The 20,016-nt window shown below is 42.8% G+C and overlaps 1 protein-coding gene across 4 annotated transcripts in view; it reads left to right on the top strand.

The window, feature by feature from the left end:
- The window catches only part of Kiaa0319l (KIAA0319 like), a 96,240-nt gene that overhangs the window by 32,639 nt on the left and 43,585 nt on the right, over positions 1 to 20,016 (top strand). For 3 of the 4 annotated variants that reach the window (XM_040756618.1, XM_040756617.1, XM_040756619.1), the window contains exon 3: positions 3,132 to 3,658. In XM_040756618.1, the coding sequence (XP_040612552.1) occupies positions 3,132 to 3,658 (527 nt within the window). Of the gene's footprint in view, positions 1 to 3,131; positions 3,659 to 3,703; positions 3,882 to 20,016 lie in introns of those variants that run through there. The other variant, XM_040756620.1, reaches the window with a different exon arrangement.

Raw genomic sequence — 20,016 nt, 5'->3', positions numbered from 1 at the left:
CCAAGCTATGACATAACCAGGATTTCTGACTTGTGACTTCTCCGATGACATTGAGAGGACAGAGTTCTTCTCAAGATCTATTTCACATTCATTGGATTTATGAGGTTTTCTCTAATGTGGATTCTCTGGTGGCTAGTGACTGTTGAATACTCGGGACACTTCCTGTGTTCATTGCTTCTCTTCTATACAGTTGCTTGCATGTGAATTTTAGAGTGCTTTTAGAGAGATGATAGTGGGATGGCTTGTTCATGAAGATCACAACACAGTCATTTTCTTTCATGAGTCTCTTATCTCTGTGATGTCTCTGGTGATTAGTAAAGGAACAGCTGTATCTGAAGACTTTCTACATCTTCGTTGTCCCAGAACATGTATTTCAGAGGTGTTGTGATGATACAATACTTACTGATTTATTTACTTATTGAGAGAGCATCTCATTATGTAACCCTGCCTGCCCTGGAACTTACTATATAGACCAGTCTGGCTCTTAACTCACAAAGATCCACCTGCCTCTGCCTCCTGAGTGCTGGGATTAAAGGTGTGTGCCGCCATACCCAGCTTTTACCAATGTTTATAAATCACTAAGCCACAGTGTATTAATCATAGCAATGACTGTAGACACAGCTGTTACCAAGACACATTCCGTAGATGACTGTGGGAAGGTGGATAAGGACACAAAGAATATTTTGGTGGCTTCATTTTTATTTCAGAATTGTTATTTATTCATCTTTTCTTAAGGAAGTCCTATTTTCTCTGCTTTTCTTAATTGCCTTGTCTGGTGTTAGGTGCCAATGTATCTCATTTTTTTCAGAGAACAATGGCAGGCTGGCTTCCATACATAGAACTTGTGACTCAGTAGTCTAGAAGCCTGCCGTTATCTTCTTTTTAATTCCCCAGTTGATTAGTGTCCACATTTAGTCTGTTGGATATTTAGTGAAGATTTCGTGGGAGTCAGGTTGGTTTTGGCCAATTAACAGGTTGTTGCTTTAGTTAATGTTTTCAGTTATGTATATATACAGATGTATTTATCCACCAGTGCTTTGATTCTATTGCATGTTTTCGATATTTCAAATATACACACATGCACACACATTCATACATCTATCTGTATATTTACATTTTCTTTTTTCCATTTTTATATGTTTTGTGTGATTCTACAAAAGTCTATGTGGAGGTCTGAGGTTGTCAGGAATCATCCTTTATTACTCTTGCAATTTATTCATTGTGAGATAGGTGTCACAATTCAACATAGCTCATAGATACTGCTAGCTAGCTTATTCTGTGCCTTCTGGGGCACACCCACATGGCATTTATATGAGTTCTTAGGTTCCAAAATCTGGTCCTCCCCTTATGTGGCAAGTGCTTACCTACTGAGCCATCTCCCAGCTCTCAAACATATTTTCTATATTATAACTTCAGGGACAGGGTTAAGCTGATAAAAGACAGCATCCATTGCGGGTCAACGGGAAGTTTAAAGAGGCATTCTCAGTTGGAGAGTGTTGTGCATGACTGCAACCCTAGCACTTCAGAGGTGGGGTCAGGAGAATCAGGAGGTCAAGGCTGTCCTTGGCTACATAGTAAGTTTGAGTTAAAATGGGAAGGCCTGTAGTTCAGCTGTTAGGAAAACTGAGAGGATTCAAGGCCAGTGTCTGCCTGGTTCACAGTAAATTCAGAGCCATCCTGAATCCCTTAGTGAGACTGTATCTCCAAGTAAAAGATTAAAAGTGGTTGAAGAGATAGCCCTGTGGTAGAGTACTGACATACATGTCTAGGTCCTGTTTAATCTCCAGTCCTGGGGGCTGGGGCGGAGGGAGGACTTCGTGCTGGCTAGTTTTGTGTCATCTCGACACAAGCTAGTCATCTGAGAGGAGGGAAATCTAATTGAGAAAATGCCTTTGTAAGATTGGCTGTGGACAGGCAAGCCTGTGGGACATTTTCTTAATGAGTGATTGATGGGGAAGGGTCCAGCCTATTGCAAGTGGAAATATTCCTGGACTGATGGCCTGTATTCTATAAGATAGCAGGCTGAGTAAGCCATGGGGGCAGGCTAGTAAGCCGTTCTCCTCCATGGCCTCTGCATCAGCTGCTGCCTCCAGGTTCCTGCCCTGCTTGAGTTTGTCCTACCTTTTGATGATGAACTGTTACATCGAAGTGTAAGTGAAAAAAATCAAAACCTTTTTGTTTTTTGTCATAGCGTTCCATCGCAACAATAGAGACCCTAACTAAGACAGAGTTAAAATAACTTTCATATAGAACTGGTTTTGCCAGGGGTAATGAAGTAGTTCAACTGAGAATCTGAGATCATGTTATTATCTACAGTAGAACACTATTGCATGTTTTTCTTTCTTTATTTGGTATGGTATGGATTGTCATTCAGATAATCCACCTGGGATATTTCTCTCTTGATTAAAGCTTTGGAAATTTTTACCACTATGGCTGATGACATGATATACAAAGTCCTGTGACTGGCAAATGACTGATTAGAAAATACCTGTGTGTGTTACTTTCATGTGGTCGGGAGTACTCAGCTTGTGTGGCTGTTAGTTCAATAGGGAAAATGTTGCAGCTAATTCATCTACCTACACTTCTGGTCCCTTAGTTAGTCCATTGATGTACACCTTGGAGGCAAGTAGAAGGTCAAATTTGGGGACTCTGTCCATGCACTTTCATCAGAACAGTCCTTCTTAAAATTTTGCTTTTTATTTTGTTTCATAAGTTAGGTCTCTTTGTAAAGGCTTTATGTGGCAGAATCTTGTTGAGAATGGACCTCCCTATGAATATGGAACAATTGTCTTATAAGCTAAAATATCCTGAACCATAAGATGTTTTCTTTCCCTTGTTCTACTCAATAGACAGTTTTCTTACCCTCTTAAAAGTCTATCTTCAACCAAGCATGGCAGTTCATATCTTTAATCCTAGCACTCAGGAGGCAAGGTCTCTGTGAGTTCAAGGCCAGCCTGGTCTACATAGTGAGTTCCAGCCAGCTAGGGTATGTAGTGAGAGTCTGTCCCAATAAAACAAAACAGCAACAAACCCATCTTCAAAATGACTTCAAATGTTGGTATTACTGATCTTTATGGACCAGTAATCCCTGTCTGGTTTCATCCTAAAGTGTTTTCATTCTTTGTTTTTAGATGCTAATGAGAGCAGATGCCATCAGGGGAAGACACTTTATGGAGTTGGCTTGAGAACTGGGGGAGAAAATCACCTTTGGCTTTTTAAAGGAAGCCTGTCTTTCCAAGCCTGTTGGGCTACTTGTTGCCAGGACTCTGCTTGTCATGCTCTTTGGTGGCTGGAAGGGATGTGCTTTCAGGCCGACTGCAGCAAGCCCCAGAGCTGCCAGCCTTTTAGGACAGACTCTTCCAATTCCATGCTGATATTTTTTCAAAAATCCCAAACTGCTAATGACTTGGGCCTTCTACCCGAAGATGATGAGCCACATCTTCTGAGGCTAGGCTGGGGCAGGACGTCTTGGAGGAGGCAGAGCCTCCCTAGGGCTCCCCGCACCCTTGCTGTACCCTCTAATGACCGTCAGAGCATAACCAGGGCTCGTCAGAAGAGAGATCATCTCAGTGAAGCGGCTCCACCTGGAGCAGTGCAGCATCCTAAATTGAATCGCTCGGAGGAAGAAGGTGCTGTGAGTGCCAGCGCCTCTGTAGAGGTAAGCAGGTTCCCAGGGAGCATTACTTCAATCTGCTCTTCCCCATCCTTGCATGAGTAGTGGAGCTGATGCTATGGCCAGTGCTCACAGGCCCTATGTATGTGTAGAGCTGGGTAGTGTTTCTTCATAGGTCCTAGGAATGTTCATTTTATGCAGGTCTGACAACTGTTTGGTTAAAGCAGAAAGCTGCTCATTATCTGTTCTAAGCTGTTCTTGGCTACAGGTAAGTGCAGCTGTGTGGGTGTGAGTCTCTACCAATGGTTTTGCAGTGTTTTCTGCCAGATTGCAAAACAGGCGATTGATGTAACTGCAGTCACTTTTCCTCCTCCATCCCCTGCCTGTAAACACATTCCTTATGAGTTGGCTTTTATTCCAGTTTGAATGATCTATGCCTGGTACTGTAGACCAAGATCTCACCTGCTGGGCTGGGGCACAGGACGTTTATCAGACAAGAGGTGTCTGAGGGATCTCACCAAGCTTATATGCTAGGGGACAGGCCGCCAGTAGGATTTATTCTGCTGCTTTTTATGTTTCTTGGTTGTTGATCTTCCTGCGCAAATGATTAAAAGGAATGACTCATTCTATGTTCAGTCTGCCTTGATTACTGTGACTTATTTTTGTATTTGTTTTGTCCTAGTTGTCTCTGTGAAGTTGAAACCAGAGTGGGGAGGCTACTACTTGCCAGGCACTGTGTGTACTAATCACTGTACTGTGTCATTTTGTTTAATTTTCATGGCAAATTTTCCAAGTAGGTATTATTTGTTTTACTAGTGAGGAAACTGAGGCCCAAAGAGGTTATGCAGCTTGCCTGTGATTGTGCAGCTAATGAGCCACAGGTCTGGGTTGGAATCCAGCTGTACCGTTTGGGAAAACCTTTCACTGAAGCTTTAGAGAACACTGCTCTTGGTTTAATATGCCTACGACCATTTATGGAGACCTACATCAATGGGAGGTACTTCTCTAAGCACTACAAGTATGAAGGTGTGTAAGACATGGTCTGTGTCCTCAGGGGACACTGAAACATGAAGCCAAGTCTTTCCAGCAGTGTGTGATTATGGCATTAATGGAACCTAGCCCTATGTACATTAGGACTAAGTCCTTAAGGAGTTTAAACAGGGAATGATAACAGTTTTTTCTCATCCAAGGGAAGTATATACTGAGGACCTCAGTAGACTTTGAAATCAATAATGAGTCTCATATAGACTGCTGCATGTCATCACATTATTTTTTGAGTTTCTGCTTGCATGTATGTATGTATGCCACATCTGTGCCTGGTGCCTGAAGAGGTCAGAGCAGGACATCAGATCTCCTGGAACGGGAGTTCTGGACAGTTGTAAGCTACTATGTGGGTTCTGGGAATAAAACCCTGATCCTCAGCAAGAACAAATACTCCTAACTGCTGAGCCATCTCTCCAGCTCCTCCCATTTTATTCTTTTTGTTTGTTTGTTTGGTCTCTTTGGTTTTTCAAGACAGGGTTTCTCTGTGTAACTACTCTGGCTATCCTGGAACTCCTTTGTAGCCCAGACTGGCCTCGAACTCAAAGATCCATTTACTTCTGCCTTCTGAATGCTGGGATTAAAGTCATGTGCTACCACTGCCCAGCTTGCTATTTTACTCTCTCTCTCTCTCTCTCTCTCTCTCTCTCTCTCTCTCTCTCTCTCTCTCTCTCTCTCTCTCTCTCTCTCTCTCTCTCTCCTCCCTCCCTCCCTCCCTCTCTCCCTCCCTCCCTCCCTCTCTCTCTCTCTCTCTCTCTGTTCTTCCATCTTTCAATACAGGGTTTCGGTTTCTTTGTATTGCTTTGGAAGCTGTCCTGGAACTCTTTGTAGACCAGGCTGGTCTTGAACTCACAGAGATCGGCGGATCTGCCTCTGCCTCTGCCTCTGCCTCCCAAGTGCATGCGTTTAATCCCAGCACTTGGGAGGCAGAGGCAGGCGGATCTCTGTGAGTTTGAGGCCAGCATGGTGTATAGAGCGAGCTCCAGGACAGTCTCCAAAACAATACAGAGAAACCCTGTCTGGAAAAAAAGAAAGAAAGAAGAAGAAGAAAAAAAAAAGCATGTGCCACCAACAACCAGCTGCCATTTTATTTATTTATTTATTTTTTAAAATTTAGGTTAGGAACAATCTTGTTTCACATGTCAATCCTAGCTCCCTCTCCCTTCCCTCTTCCCCCCCCACTCCCCACCAGATCCCCCAGTCCCCCACCCAATCTCCACTCCGATCCCCAAGGAGGGTGAGGCACTCCATGGTGGATCTCCAGTGACTGTCATTTCATCCATGGCGGGGCCTAGGCCCTCCCCCAAGAGTCTTGGCTGAGAGAGCCTCCCATATTGTGGCATGGGCACTCAAAGTCTATTTGTACACCAGGGATAAAAACTACCCAAGGCTCCGTAGACTACCTAGGCCTCCTAACTGACACCCCACATTCGGGGGTCTGGGTCAGTCCCATGCTTTCCACACAGCCATCAATCTGGGGTCCAAGAGCTCCCCCTTGCTCAGGTCAACTGTTTCTGTGTGTCAAACCAGCCCACTCTTAACTCCTTTGCCCATCAGTTCTCTCTTTCTGACACTGGATTCCAGGAGTTCAGTTCAGTGTTTGTCTGTGGGTATCTGCCTCTGCTTTCATCAGTCGCTGGATGAAGGTTCTGTTTCCTAGACCCTCTGGCAGTGGGATTGTATGCTGACACTCCCCTGATTCATGTCTAAAATCCAGAAATGAGTGAGTACATACCATGTTTCTCTTTTTGTGACTGGGTTACCTCACTCGGTATGGTTTCTTCTAGTGTCATCCATTTGCCTGCAAATTTCAAGATTCTATTGTTTTTTTCCGCTGAATAGTACTCCATTGTGTAAATGTACCACATTTTTCTCTATCCACTCTTCAGTTGAGGGGCATCTAGGTTGCTTCCAGGTTCTGGCTATTACAAATAATTCTGCTATGAACGTAGTGGAACAGACGTCCTTGTATGAATGGTCATCCTTTGGGTATATGCCTTAGAATGGAATTGCTGGGTCTTGTGGTAGACTGATTCCCATTTTCCTGAGAAAGCTCCATACTGATTTCCAAGTCATTTTATTCTTAATGTAGATTTTGCAATAGCATTGCTAGTTTAGGATTTTTTCTTTTAATTGAGAATATCCACATTTTCACTGGGAAGGAAGCACTTGGCTTCTCTTTGGCATAGCTGTATTCTCAGGATCACTATCTTTCTTTTGGGCAACTATTTACATCCTCCTGCCTCTGCCTCCTGTGTTGGGATTAAAGGTACGCCACCACACCGGCTATTTTGAGGGTCTCATTCTATTTGTTTTAATCATATCCACCCCCCCCTCCTCTTTCCTATTTGCCCAACTGTGTGCCCTTAAACAAAACAAAATAAAAAACACCCATCTGGATCAACGTGTGTTGCCCAAATATTCTTGATGTGACCTCTTCCACTGGAGCATGGGATTATACTATTAGAGAAAATTGACCTTTTCTCTCCAGGAGCTAATAATTGCCAATTGTTCTTGCCTAGAGGCAAAACTTAGTGCTCAGCTCTCCTCTCCATACTGTGGGTTCATGTGTGCAGCTGCCCTGCTGTGTCCAGCAGACACCGTCTCCTTATAGCCATCCCCTACATCGTATTCTTTCTTCTCCCTTTCTTCTTATTCCATTTAAGGCTGAACATTCTGTAGTCTCTTTTGTCTGCACCCAGTTGTGGGTCTTTATGTCAGCCATCATCTACTGCAAATAGAAGCTTCTCTCATGAGAGTTGAGAGATGAATTGATCTGTGATTATAGTGCTAACTCATTAGGAGTCAGTTTAATTCTGTGTCCATTTAGCAAAGAAACAGTAGTAGGTTCTCCCAGGGCCTATGACCTGTATAACTATAGGTTCTTGGACCAACAATGGTGCCAGATAGGTTTCATCTTGTGGACTTTCCCACTTTATCTTTTTTGGATTGCAGTGACCAGAGGTCACTTAAACCATGGAAAGTGAAACCATAGATAAGGACAGCTCTAGTCAAATGTCTCTGTGCAATGAGTAGATCAGAAATGAACAAGATATATATACCTAAATAAAGTAGGCTCCAGACAAGAGAGATGTTTTACTATCAAAGTAAGTGAAAGATACAGAAAAGAGGGTAAGCAAGAATTTCCTAGTCGGGCATTGGTGGCGCCCGCCTTTAATCCCAGCACTTCGGAGGCAGAGGCAGGCAGATCTCTGTAAGTGTGAGACAGCCTGGTTTATAGAATGAGTTCCAGGACAGCCTCCAAAACAATACAGAGAAACCCTGTCTTGAAAAACCAAAAAAAAAAAAAAAAAAAAAAAAAAAAAACAAAGGAAAAAACAAAACAGAATTCCCTTAGACACGGGGTCCCCAGACTTTAGCATCATCAGCTTCAGTGAAGGCTGTGTTCAAAACAGTTCACTGGGGCCCAACTTCAGAATTTTAGAATCCACAGGTTTAGTGAGGCCTAAGAATTTGATTTTCGAAGTTTCCAGAGAATACTCCTACTCTGGTCCAGGGACCATACCTTAGAGTCTCTGCCTTATAGAAAGGTAGGGGTGGGGGGTTAGTATAAATACAGAGCATTGGATTAGCCTTACGACGCATGGGATCAACCATAAACAGGATAGTTCCCTCATTGTGATATGGAGTTCATGGATATAGCTAAGTGGGTATTTATAGGTTTTCTAAAAGGAATTGTTAAGTTATTTCTTCCTTCTTCTGAAGTGTGGTAAATTATGGAAAATGGAAGCAGAAACAGGTACGGTGGCGTAGGTGGGCAATGGACAGGGGTTTGAGGAGAGTGGCAAGGGTCTGAAATAGCCTTTGTGACAGATGATAGACTAGGTAAGGAAATAGGAAGCCTTCTAGGTAGTCTTGTAGATGGAGACATGCACTTACAATAGTGTGCTGATCTTTCCAGTTGTGTGAGTCTTCTCAATAGCTCCCAGCAACCCTGCCAGGAAAAGGCTGATAGTTTGACTCATCCAAGTTAGGAAATTTGCTAGATGGTTTGTGCAAAAGGAAATTGGGGCATGGAAATTAAGGTTTTTGTTTTTGTTTTTTGCTTTTTTGAGACAGGGTTTCTCTGTAGCTTTGGAGGCTGTCCTGGAACTCACTTTGTAGACCAGACTGGCCTCGAACTCACAGAGATCCGCCTGGCTCTGCCTCCCGATTGCTGGGATTAAAGGCGTGCACCACCAACGCCCGGCGGGTAGGAGAGTCTTTATTGATTGAGATTTTGTTAAAAACAACAGTTGTCCTTGTGGGAACTGAGATGGTTGTTAACATGATGGTGTTAACAGCAACACTAATGCTCACTGACACTTCCTGTGTGCCAAGTGCCATTCTGAGCCCTTTCCATACGGTTGTTCTCAATTCACATAACAGATCTGTGCAGTATTGTTACTATCCTTGTTAAAAGAAACTCAAGGGGGGAGAAAAAGACCAGCCACCCCTCTAGCTAGTCTGTGAATGACGCAGGCAGTGGGGCAGTGTGATTCCATCCAGTCTGTTCTTGGAACCCTCTTACTCCTTAGGAGGGACCTGGGATGAGGAGAGGATTTGAAAGCCAGATGTCAACACCATGTAGAAAGTAGGAGTGATGAGTAAGCTGGGATGACAGCTGTGATAGGACTCCAAATGAGTCCAGCAAGTTAGTAGGAAGATGTACTTAGAGAAAGGTGGAAGAGTGATGGTTTGCAAACAACATAGGAGAGGGCAGCACAGGCTAATTATGATCACTGACATTAGCAGTGGGTCAGTAAAACTGGAGATACAGTAGATTTATCCCAGACAGGCTTTTGGGAGATAGCTCAGGCTTTATTGAGTTCAGTTGCATGCTGGGAGGAAGACACTGGGCTTGTATTGGCTAGTAACAGTGACTACAAATTGCGTTTACTGAACAGAATTTCAAGAGCTCTGTGGTCTGATAGAGTGGGTGGACATGGAGACTTCTGCACATGAACTGGGGACATAGGAGTGTGTCTTTGCTGCAATAGTGCTGCACAGAGACACTGCAGCATTTACTGTCACATGAGGACTACAAGCATTGCTAAAAAATGGGGCAGTCTTCAGAGCCATAAAACTCTGTGAGACCCTCCATGCCATGCTTAGGAGCTTAGTGCTTTACCCTCAAGGCCATGGAAAGCTCTGGAAGGTGGTAAGGTTACCTGTGCATTCCAAGTACTTAACTGGTAGGCATTTCTCTGAGGAGACAGCTTGAGAGTTCAAGCTTCTGTTTAAGCAGTAGGGAAAAGCAGAAGAATATATATGCACTATAGCGTTTATCCTAGTCAGTGATGACTGGCCAGCACCCCTGGTTTCTACTCTATTCTGTTTTCATCAAGGTAGGTCAAGTAGCTCTGTGTCCAAAGTTGGGAGAAATTGGCATGCATTGCTCTGAGTTTTCCTGAAATGCCTGTTTACTGTAAAGGTGTTGGCTTATCAGGATGAATTAATTGTTTATCCTTTAGGTACACATACATTATGATGCCAAGAGCAGGTACTGTGGACATTTGGTGTTTTTGAAGAGGGAATGAGTGTCATTTATTCCCTTTTCTGCACTTAAAAGAGGGAGACATTAGTCTTGTTCGGCTTGAGCACTGTACTCGTTTTGTGTCAAGAGCCTCTGAATTGTGGCAGGAGGGCAAGGAGACTGGTTAATTAGGTCCTGGAACAGGCACCGTAGGCGTGGTTCAGCCCCTGGCAATTAGCTGCTGCTGGTCCTGCCTTGTGAAGGCGGCCAGATAGGAAGGTCTGTGTGATGACAGTTTGACTTCAGGAAGACTTGGGTGTTCTCTTTACTGTGATCATTCCCCATTCCAGTCGCCAATCGCAGCAGTTCAGCTTCTACAAGCCTTTCATCTATAGCTGTCTGCTGTTTGCTTTTCCTGAGAACTCCTCTGCTGACTCTTTGTGAGGCCTGAGCCTACCTCTTATCAGAAGAGAAGATAAGGCATGGGTGTGGGCAGCCATGGAGAACAACTTACATAACCAAGGACAGCTTCTATAGCAATCTGGTTTTCATTGTTTTGTCATGCCCCACCACAACTCTCCGTGGTTTTCTGCTTGCTTGCTTGCTTGCTTTTGGTTTGTATTTTTCAATTTTCTCTAAATCCTTTAGGCTGTGAAATTATTGCCAAGAGTTCATTTATTCTTCTGGTTATTACTCTGACAAATTTGGAATCCCTTGGGGCCTAGATTTTTTTTTTTCAAATTCCAGCTCTTAGTTATCTAACAGACAAGCAAACAAACTTAACCATTTTTTTTTTCTCTTATGGCCCTAGGTCCCCTGCCAGGTCTCTGCTTTGGATAGTTTGTGTGGGTTTCTCACTCCTGACTTAGACTCTTCTAGTATTGTATCTATATATACCTCCAAGCATCCCCTCTCCCCATTGTAATCGTACACAAATGGCTTATTCTATCTTGAGAGCCCCCAGTTTTTCCTTCTTTCCTTCCTCCTTTTCTTTCTTTCTCATGCTGGCTTTGAATGATGTAACTCAGGATGGCCTTGAGTTTATTTGTAATCCTCTTAATGTACCTCACAGTTCTGGGATTACAGGTGTGCAGGGAATTAAACCTAGGCCCTCATGAATACTAGTCAAGTGCTCTAGAAACTGAGTTTCATCCCCAGCCCCTCACCAAGCCGCTTTATCCGGAGGGACTGAGAGCCTGGACACTGACCCTGCTGAAAAGGGTCAAAGGCATCATGGGGTCCTCTGTGATATAATCAGAAGTATGTAAAGCCACCAGAAGGGGAAAAAGGGCAATATTGGGAAGCATAGCTTGGGAGGACAGAGGAGCTATGTTTTATTTTTTGAGTCATGAGTTCTTTTCATGTGAAATGCCTTAACTCCAGGCAACAAGGTACTGGCAAATCTTGCCAGTTGCTGTAACATGCATGAACCTCACAGTTGCAGGGTTTGTTAGCCTTTGCAGTCAGTGAAACTACTTCATGGGGCAGAGCTCACGGGGCAAGTTGTGGCTAGTAAGACTTGCTGCCAGCAAATGCTTGTTTTGGGTGATGAAATCATTGGTGATCTGCTTCCTCAGCCCTGGAGCCCAGATTACATCAGCTGGCTTGAGTATATGCTCTTTCAAGATCAGGGTGGTAGGGATGAAAAAACTGACCAGTAGGCCAGATGACTCTCTCCAGCCCTTCTCAAGCCAACATGTATGTTTCCAAGTGATATATAATCTTTGTGTGCAAATAGCCAATCTTATATAGCAATAGCTATCTCTATCTTTAATGGAAACAGTCTGTTAGCAAGGGAAGGCAGGCTTTGTACAGTCAGTAACTTCTGAGTGCAAAAGTGGCCCTCTTGTTACTCCTGCTTCTTGCTCCATCTAGAAAGAGTGCTTGCCCTTTCTAGACTTCATGTTCCTTATTCATTTTTTTTAACTTTTTTTGTGCTGGGGATCAAACAATCTTAACTGTACATGCTAACACTAAGTATTCTACCATTGGGTTACATTATCAGTCCACTATACTTTTTAAAATTAAAATCTATCCTACCTACCTACTTATTTTTTTAGATTTATTTATTTATTTATTATGTATACATTGCTCTGCCTGCTTGTATGCTTGCACACTGGAAGAGGGCACCAGATATCATTACAGAGGGTTGTGAGCCACCATGTGGTTGCTGGAAATTGAACTCAGGACCTTTGGAAGAGTAGCCAGTGCTCTTAACCTCTGAGCCATCTCTCCAGCTCCCTACTTAATTATTTTTGAGACAGAATCTCTATATAGCCCTGGCTGGCCTACAACTTGCTGTGTAGACCAAGCTGGTATTGAACTCAACAGAGACCCACTTGCCTCTGCTTCTTCCTGAGTGCTGGGATTAAAGTCATGCACACCCCCTCCCACCAGATATTTATTTTTTATTTATTAAGATTGATCGTATTTTATTGTATTTATGTGTGTGTGTCTGTGCATGTGTACATGCATGTGTGCACATGTGTAATGCCTGTGGAGGTTAGAAGAAGGTGTTCAGTCCCATAGAGGTGGCATTGCAGATGGCTGTGAGCCATTTGACATGAGTGTTAGGATCCAAGCCCGGTTCCTCTACAAAAGCAACAAGCTCTCTTAACCACTGGGCAATCCCTCCAGGTCTCAACCATTTGTTAGTTAGTTTGTTTGTTTTAAGATTTATTAGCTGGGCAGTGGTGGTGTACATCTTTAGTCTCAGCACTCAGCAGGTGGATCTCTGTGAGTTCAAAGCCAGTCTGGTCCACAAAGTGAGTTACAGGACAGTCAGGGCTGTTATACAGAGAAACCCTGTCTGGAAAAACAAAACAAAGAAAGGTGTTTGTATGTTAGTACACATCATGCCTGCAGAGGTTAGAAGAAGGCATCGGATTTCCTGAACTGGAGTTACAGGAGATTGTGAGCCATCATGTGGGTGCTGGGAATGGAACCTGGGTCCTCTGCAAGAGCAACAAATGCCCTTAACTGCTGAGCCATCTCTCTGGCTCACTGACCATACCTTTTAAAACAGTGGGTTTTTGTTTGTTTGTTTGTTTTTCAAGGCAGGGTTTCTCTGTAGCTTTGGAGGCTGTCCTGGAACTAGCTCTTGTAGACCAAGCTGGTCTTGAACTCACAGAGATCTGCCTGCCTCTGCCTCCCAAGTGCTGGGATTAAAGGTGTGCGCCACCACCGACCGGTTTAAAAACAGTTTTTCAAAAAGTAAAATAACAGTGTTTTAGGGGCTGGAAAAATTGTTTAGCAGTTAACTAAGAGTACTGGCCAGTCTTCCAGAGGTCTTGGGTTCAGTTATCAGCATCCAACATGGTGGCTAATAGCCGTCCATAACTCCAATCCCAGGGGATTCAAAGCCTTCTTCTGGGCTCTGCAGGCACTGTGTGTATATGGTGCACAAACTTACATGCAAGCAAAACATCCATATACACTTTTTTAAAATGTCTACATTTAAAATATTTGGTTACCTTTCCTTTCCTTCCCTTTTTTTTAAAAGATATATTTATTTATTACATATATAGTGTTCTGTATACATGCCAGAAGAGGGCACCAGACTGAATTATAGATGGTTGTGAGCCACCATATGGTTGCTGGGATTTTACTCAGGACCTCTGGAAGAGCAGTCAGTGCTCTTAACCTCTGAGCCATCTCTCCAGCCCCCCCTTTTCTTTGTTTTTAAGACGGGTTTTTCTGTGAAACAGTCCTGGCTGTCCTGGAACTGGTTTTGTAGAACAGGCTGGCCTCAAAATCTCAGAGATACACTTGCCTCTGTCTCCTGAGTGCTGGGATTAAAGGTGTGTGCCACCACTGCCCAGCCAGTATGAGTTCTTTTTTTTTCTTTTTAATTTAATTTTTTTTATTTTTTTTTATTTTTTGGTTTTTCGAGACAAGGTTTCTCTGTGGCTTTGGAGGCTGTCCTGGAACTCACTCTGTAGACCAGGCTGGCCTCGAACTCACAGAGATCCGCCTGGCTCTGCCTCCCGAGTGCTGGGATTAAAAGCGTGCGCCACCAACGCCCGGCTTCTTTTTAATTTTAGAAACACTCTTATTTACATAACCAGTATGCACTCTTACGCATGTTAATGTCTTTTAGTTTGCCTTTTGTTTCTAGACTCTTAAGTTTTCTATTACTGGTTATGTATGTCTTATTTCTCTGGTTGCTTAGATGATATTCTCTTTGGCACCCATTTAAAGCATTTCACTAACTATTCTGGGGTTGTTTTATGCTTGGGGCTAGTTGTATATCACAGTTCTATGTTAGATGTGGGCTTGCTGCTTTCTTCAGATTGGAAAGTAGTTGAGCACATTTCTTCAAATGTTAGTTACCCTCCTTTCCTGTCCTGTCCTGTTCTATTGCAAACATGTAGCAACTTAGTATATTTTCAGTTTATTAATGCTCAGCTCATTTCTTTCTAGTCCTTTTTCTTTGTTTCAGTTGAAACCTTTTACTAAAATTCTTCAAATTTTCTCTACGTTTTCCAAACCTGCCATTAAATCACCATAGTAAAAAGCCAGGCATGGTGGCAGAGACACATAACCTCAGCACTTGGGAAGTGGAGATGAGAGGATAAAAAGTTCAAGGTTATCCTTAGCTATATCATGAGTTTAAGGTCATCGTGGGCTACAAGAGACCTTATCTCGAAAACAACACAAACAAAAATCACCAGGTGTATTTTTCATCTTAGACACTGTAGTAGTCATTTTCAGAAGCTTACCTCCTGTATCCTTACTGAATACAGGAGTAGTTTCTCTTGTCTGTCAGAAATACCAAACCCTGAATAAACTATATTATGATGAAGTTGAATTCATAAATTGGCACAGCCAGGGACTGTGTTAGCCAGTGTTCTATTACCTTACTGAATATTGGAGCTAATCAAATTATGAAGAGTAAAGTTTATTGTGGATCAGAGGTTCAGAAATTAGTCTATGGTTGGTTAACTTGTTGCTCTTGGGTCTATGGGGCACAGTCTATCATGGTGGGAGTATATTGCAGAGGAGAGGCCTGGGATCTGGTTGCTCCTCTCCATTGACTTCCTCTGGCTAGACCTTACTTCCTACTTCTTAAAGTTTCTGTTGGTGGACCAAACCTCCATTCAATACTTGGATCTTTGGAGGGTATATCAAACCCAAACTATAGCAGAGACTAACATCAATAACTGATGAAATAATAGAATAGTTACTGTATTTAGTAAAATAAGGGTTTCTTGAACAATGCACTGTTACATTGACAGATGAGTTGATAACCAAGATAGCTATGATTAATGGACAGGTAGCAAATACAACGTGCATACATTGCAAAGGGTAATTCAGGTTGCAGGAAGAATAGGCTAGGCTGGCATGGGATTTTTATCACGCTTTGAAGAATGATGTGCAGCTATGCGTTGTTTAGTTTTGAAATTTTCCATTTAATATTTTCAGACTGCACTGACCTTTAGTAACTGAAACCCCAGCAAGCAAAGTTATGGCCTAGGAAGAACTACTTACTATATGCTTACCTTCTACAGCTTCTTGAATATGTGTATGAACTAAAGTGATTTTCGTTTTGTGGGGCTTGATCACATCTATGGCCTGTGCACAGGAAGCAAGTGCTGTATTCCTAACCCTTTTGGCTCTTTTGCAACAGGGTCTTTTATATAGCCAGGTGGTTGACCTGCATCAACCTTCTGAGTGCTCAGATTAAAGGTATACTTCACCATATTTCGTTGTTGGGTTTTTTTCACTTTTCTTTTTTCTACCAAAGGCCCAGTGCTTGGTGGGAATCCAGGGACTCCCACATGCTGAATTAGGTCTCTACCACTGAGCTAGCTACACCAAAAGACTGGATCAGTATTTTTTTTAATTTAATTTAGAATCAATCTTATTTTACATATCAATCCCAGTTCCCTCTCCCTCCCATCCTCCAAAGCCTCTCACTGACCCCCCATCTCGTTCCCCGAGTATTTTTTTAATTTGATAATTTTAAAAAATTATTATTGATGTGTATGTGTGCATGGAATGCATGTGTGTGTTGTGGAGTAGAGGACATGCATACGCCAGTGCACGTGGGAGTAAGAGGCAACATCATAGAGTTATTTTGGGACTTGAACTGAGGTCATCAGGTTTGCACAGCTAGCACTTTACGTATATCTGCCCAGGACCAGTTTGAATTGAATGAGGTTTTCCCTGTCAGGACTTAGTTCCTGCTTGTATCTCATGTTTGGCTATTAATTAGGCACTTGCTATTACAAGTTTTACTTAGGAGGTTTCTGGTGACTTTGTGTCACTGTGGGTTTTCTTGAGCTTTGCTCTGGAATGTGGTCAAGCTGTGTTTGACAATTTGATCTTCTGTTGTTGTTTTTTGGTCTTTCAAGACAGAGTCTCATTTGGTAGCTCTGGCTGTTCTGGAACTTACTATGTAGACCCAGGTGGCTTTGATCTCTAGAGATGCCTACCTCTGCTTCCTGAGTGCTGGGATTAAAGGCATGATCTACCATACCTGACCAATTTGATCTTCTTGAATTTTACTTTTGGGTTTTGTCACTTGAGCTCAGAGGTGCAACTAGTTGAGGGTTAATTTCTCCAGCTACTGAAGCAATCCCTTTATTATTAGTTCTCTAACTAATACCCTATAAATCAGAAAGTTTCCAATCCAGTTTTGTGGAGTAGGTGCTGTTTCAGTACTGCACCTGTAACCGTTTCTGGGGTGGTTCTGCCCTCTGCAACCCTCTCCTCTAGACTTCAGCTGCAACTCTTCAGCTCAGGCAGGCTGTTGGTCTTGCTTGGGTTCTTTCTTGGGCCATAGCTTAGAAACTTCTGACAGTCAGATGGAGCAATCATAAGCCAAGGTTTACCTGTGTGTTTGATCTTATAGGAATTGCCATTTTCCACAAGGACCATTATTTTATAAACTTTTTCTGGCTTTTAAAATTTTGGGGCAGAAGGATAAAATTTTCCCTTATTTTTACTAGAAGCAGAAGTCAACTGTGTGTGTGTATGTGTTGACACAGTCTCCCTATGTAATTTGGGCTGCTGTCAAACTCTTGATTCTCCTGTTCCGGACTCCCAAATGCTGTGATTACAGGTGTGTGCCACCAGATCTGGCTTTTCCCAGACATTTTTGTTTGTTTGTTTGAGATAGGGTTTCTCTGTGGCTTTGGAGACTGTCCTGGAACTAGCTCTTGTAGACCAGGCTGGTCTTGAACTCACAGAGATCTGCCTGCCTCTGCCTCTCGAGTGCTGGGATTAAAGGCGTGCGCCACCACTGCCCGGCCTTTTCTCAGACTTTTAAAAACATTTTTATGATTTGACATGGTGGCATGTTCCTTTAATCCCAGCATTTGGGAGTCAGAGACAGGTATACCGGTCTCTGTGAGTTCAGTGCCAGCAGGTCTCAAAAATAATGTTTTTTGTTTTTTGGTCTTTTTTGGCATTTACAGTATCAAGCCTATTCCTCATTCTTTGAGACCGCACTGCAAGCTTGGTCTCATTGTTCTGCTTTTAGGCCACTGGGCACTAACTACCAAATGTCCTTGACCATGTCTTCTTGAATCTTCAGGTACTGTCCTAGGCCACTTCCAGGCTTTACACACAAATTTCTTTCTTATTTAACCCCTGGTCCTGTGGAATTTCCACTGAAGTCACTCTTGCTGGGGCCATTGGTAAATTCCCAACTGCCTATTGCAGTGTGTCCCCATCAGCCTGCATTTGATAGGCCATTCTACCTTGTCTCACATGGCTGCACTGCACCTTGTTTCTTGTTAGTGTGCACTTTCCTGCTTCATGTCTTTCTTTCTGACAACAGTATCTTAGTATGGGGGTCATTTCATGCATCGGAATTCCCAAATTCTGCCTTGAACTTCTGTTTCCTTAGCTCATATGTTTTTTTTGTTTTGTTTTGTTTTTGTTTTTTGTAGTTTGCTTTTTTCTGTGGCTTTGGCTGCTGTCTGGGAACATGAATCTAACTCTGAACCTTTACTGACGTTTCCTAGAGGTGTTGTAGATTCAATATGTCTGTAACATAACTTGCCCATTATTTCCCTGTACTCCATCTTAGTTTTTGACACAGTCAGCCTTTCACTCAGGCTGAAAACACTGCTGTATCTCAGACTCATTTCCTCCTAAATCCCAGATCTATTTGGCTTTACACATATTAGATCTTTAATATTTTGAAATTTATCCCACAGGAGGAATTTGCAGTGATGATAGCAGAGTGAAGTGGTCTCCTGAACCTTCACAGATAATAATGATAACATTTTTTTAAAAGAAAAAGAGCATAAAGGAACTGGAAAGAACCCAGAAGAATATAGAAGCTAGAGGAAAGTTTAATTTTGAAAGATGGATAGTGGAGCTGATAAAATGATCATTTGCACTCTAAAAAAGTATTGCCTAAGGGCATCCCACAGGCTCCCTGCTAGAGAAGAATGCCTAGGGAAAGCCGGACTTGTCTCATGGTGGCTAGGACCAGGGTGCACCATAATACTATATGGACTTTAGCAGGAAGACCTTTTAAGGTTGGACAAACCAATAAACCATGAAGAAGATGCGCCCATAACATGCCTGTGAGCTATAGCCTGACTGAACCTCTCTGTATTACCCATGTGGGAGACTGCAGGGGGCCTGGTGAAGAAGCAGAGTCTGATTTCTAAAGACAGTCTGTGCCACCTTGAGCTTAAATTTATCTCCTAAAGATGGGGAAAGCAGGTGGTCAAAGTCTGAAGTCTCAGGGTTGCAGATGTCAGAAAACAGGCTCTGGTACTGAAAAGTTAGAGGGGATCCCCTGTAAGCAAAGAAAAGAGTGATGGCTCTCAACAGGACACCTGTATCTCCACCTTTGAGACTCAGGGGACATCTCAGAAGAATGGCAGAAAGAATGTAAGAGCCAGAGGTCAGGGAGAGTCCTGTCAAACAGGACTCTATTCTGGAGATAGTGTGACAGTTGCTCTCATGAATTCACTGCAGCTGTGGTTCCTGAGACCTTTGGAAGATTAGCCCTGTCACCACTCTATTCTGTGTGGAGGAGGGGCCCCTGAGACCTTACCCCTCCCTAAGGAACTGTGGGCAGTTAGTGGTTGCTGGAGGGAGGGGCTATCATTTCCTTTTCCTTATCCACCGATAAGTTGCCCTTTCTCCAGCAAATAACTGCTGAGCCATGGTCATGCAATCAGCATAATTAAACCCAGTGGGTAAAGGCATGAGAGTAGGAGGGAGAATTGCTGGGAAGAGGGTGTTAGTGCAATGGGGAGGGGAAGGGAGAGGACAATGGGAGGATGACAAAAATTCATTGTAGGCATGTGTAAAACTGTCAAAAAAAATTAAAGGAAATCAGAGTGAGAACAGGCCCCAAACCTGAGTGATTAAAATCTGGGACAAAAGGCTGTCAACAGACACTGAGTCCATGTTGACTCAGATGATGGAATTAGTAGTCCAAATGCCCAGGTAGTTGCTGTATGTGTATTCAGAAACTCAAAGGAAAACTGCCCATTTGAGAGTGTAAGAAAAAGAAATGCAGACAAGAAACAGAAACAAACAGCTTTTGTCACAGGTGTAATTATGCACCAAAAAAATTGTATGGATTCTGCATTAGAGATAGCAAAGGTGTAGGATGTAAGGTCAAAACAATCAAAAATGAATTGTTTGATGTATTAACAATGTAGAAACATTGAAAGCCATGAACTAATTAGGAATAACAGACAAAATACATCCAGAAATTATATGCTGAGAACTATAAAGCATTGCTGAGAGAAACTTGAAGTAAGTAAATGGACAGAGAAACCATGGGTTGTTTAGTGTTATCTCCAGGACTCCCATCCTTTCTCACCTATCTGGATCCTCAGCATCCTTCCGTATTTTGGAGCAGGGCATTTGCAAATGTAATTTAAGGAACTCAAGAGATATTTTTGAA

This window comes from Mesocricetus auratus, unplaced genomic scaffold (assembly GCF_017639785.1).
Source record: "Mesocricetus auratus isolate SY011 unplaced genomic scaffold, BCM_Maur_2.0 Super-Scaffold_100014, whole genome shotgun sequence".
NCBI classification, from domain to species: Eukaryota; Metazoa; Chordata; class Mammalia; order Rodentia; family Cricetidae; genus Mesocricetus; species Mesocricetus auratus.
The sequence above is the reverse complement of the archived record's forward strand: the minus strand, read 5'-3'. Positions and strand labels throughout refer to the sequence as shown.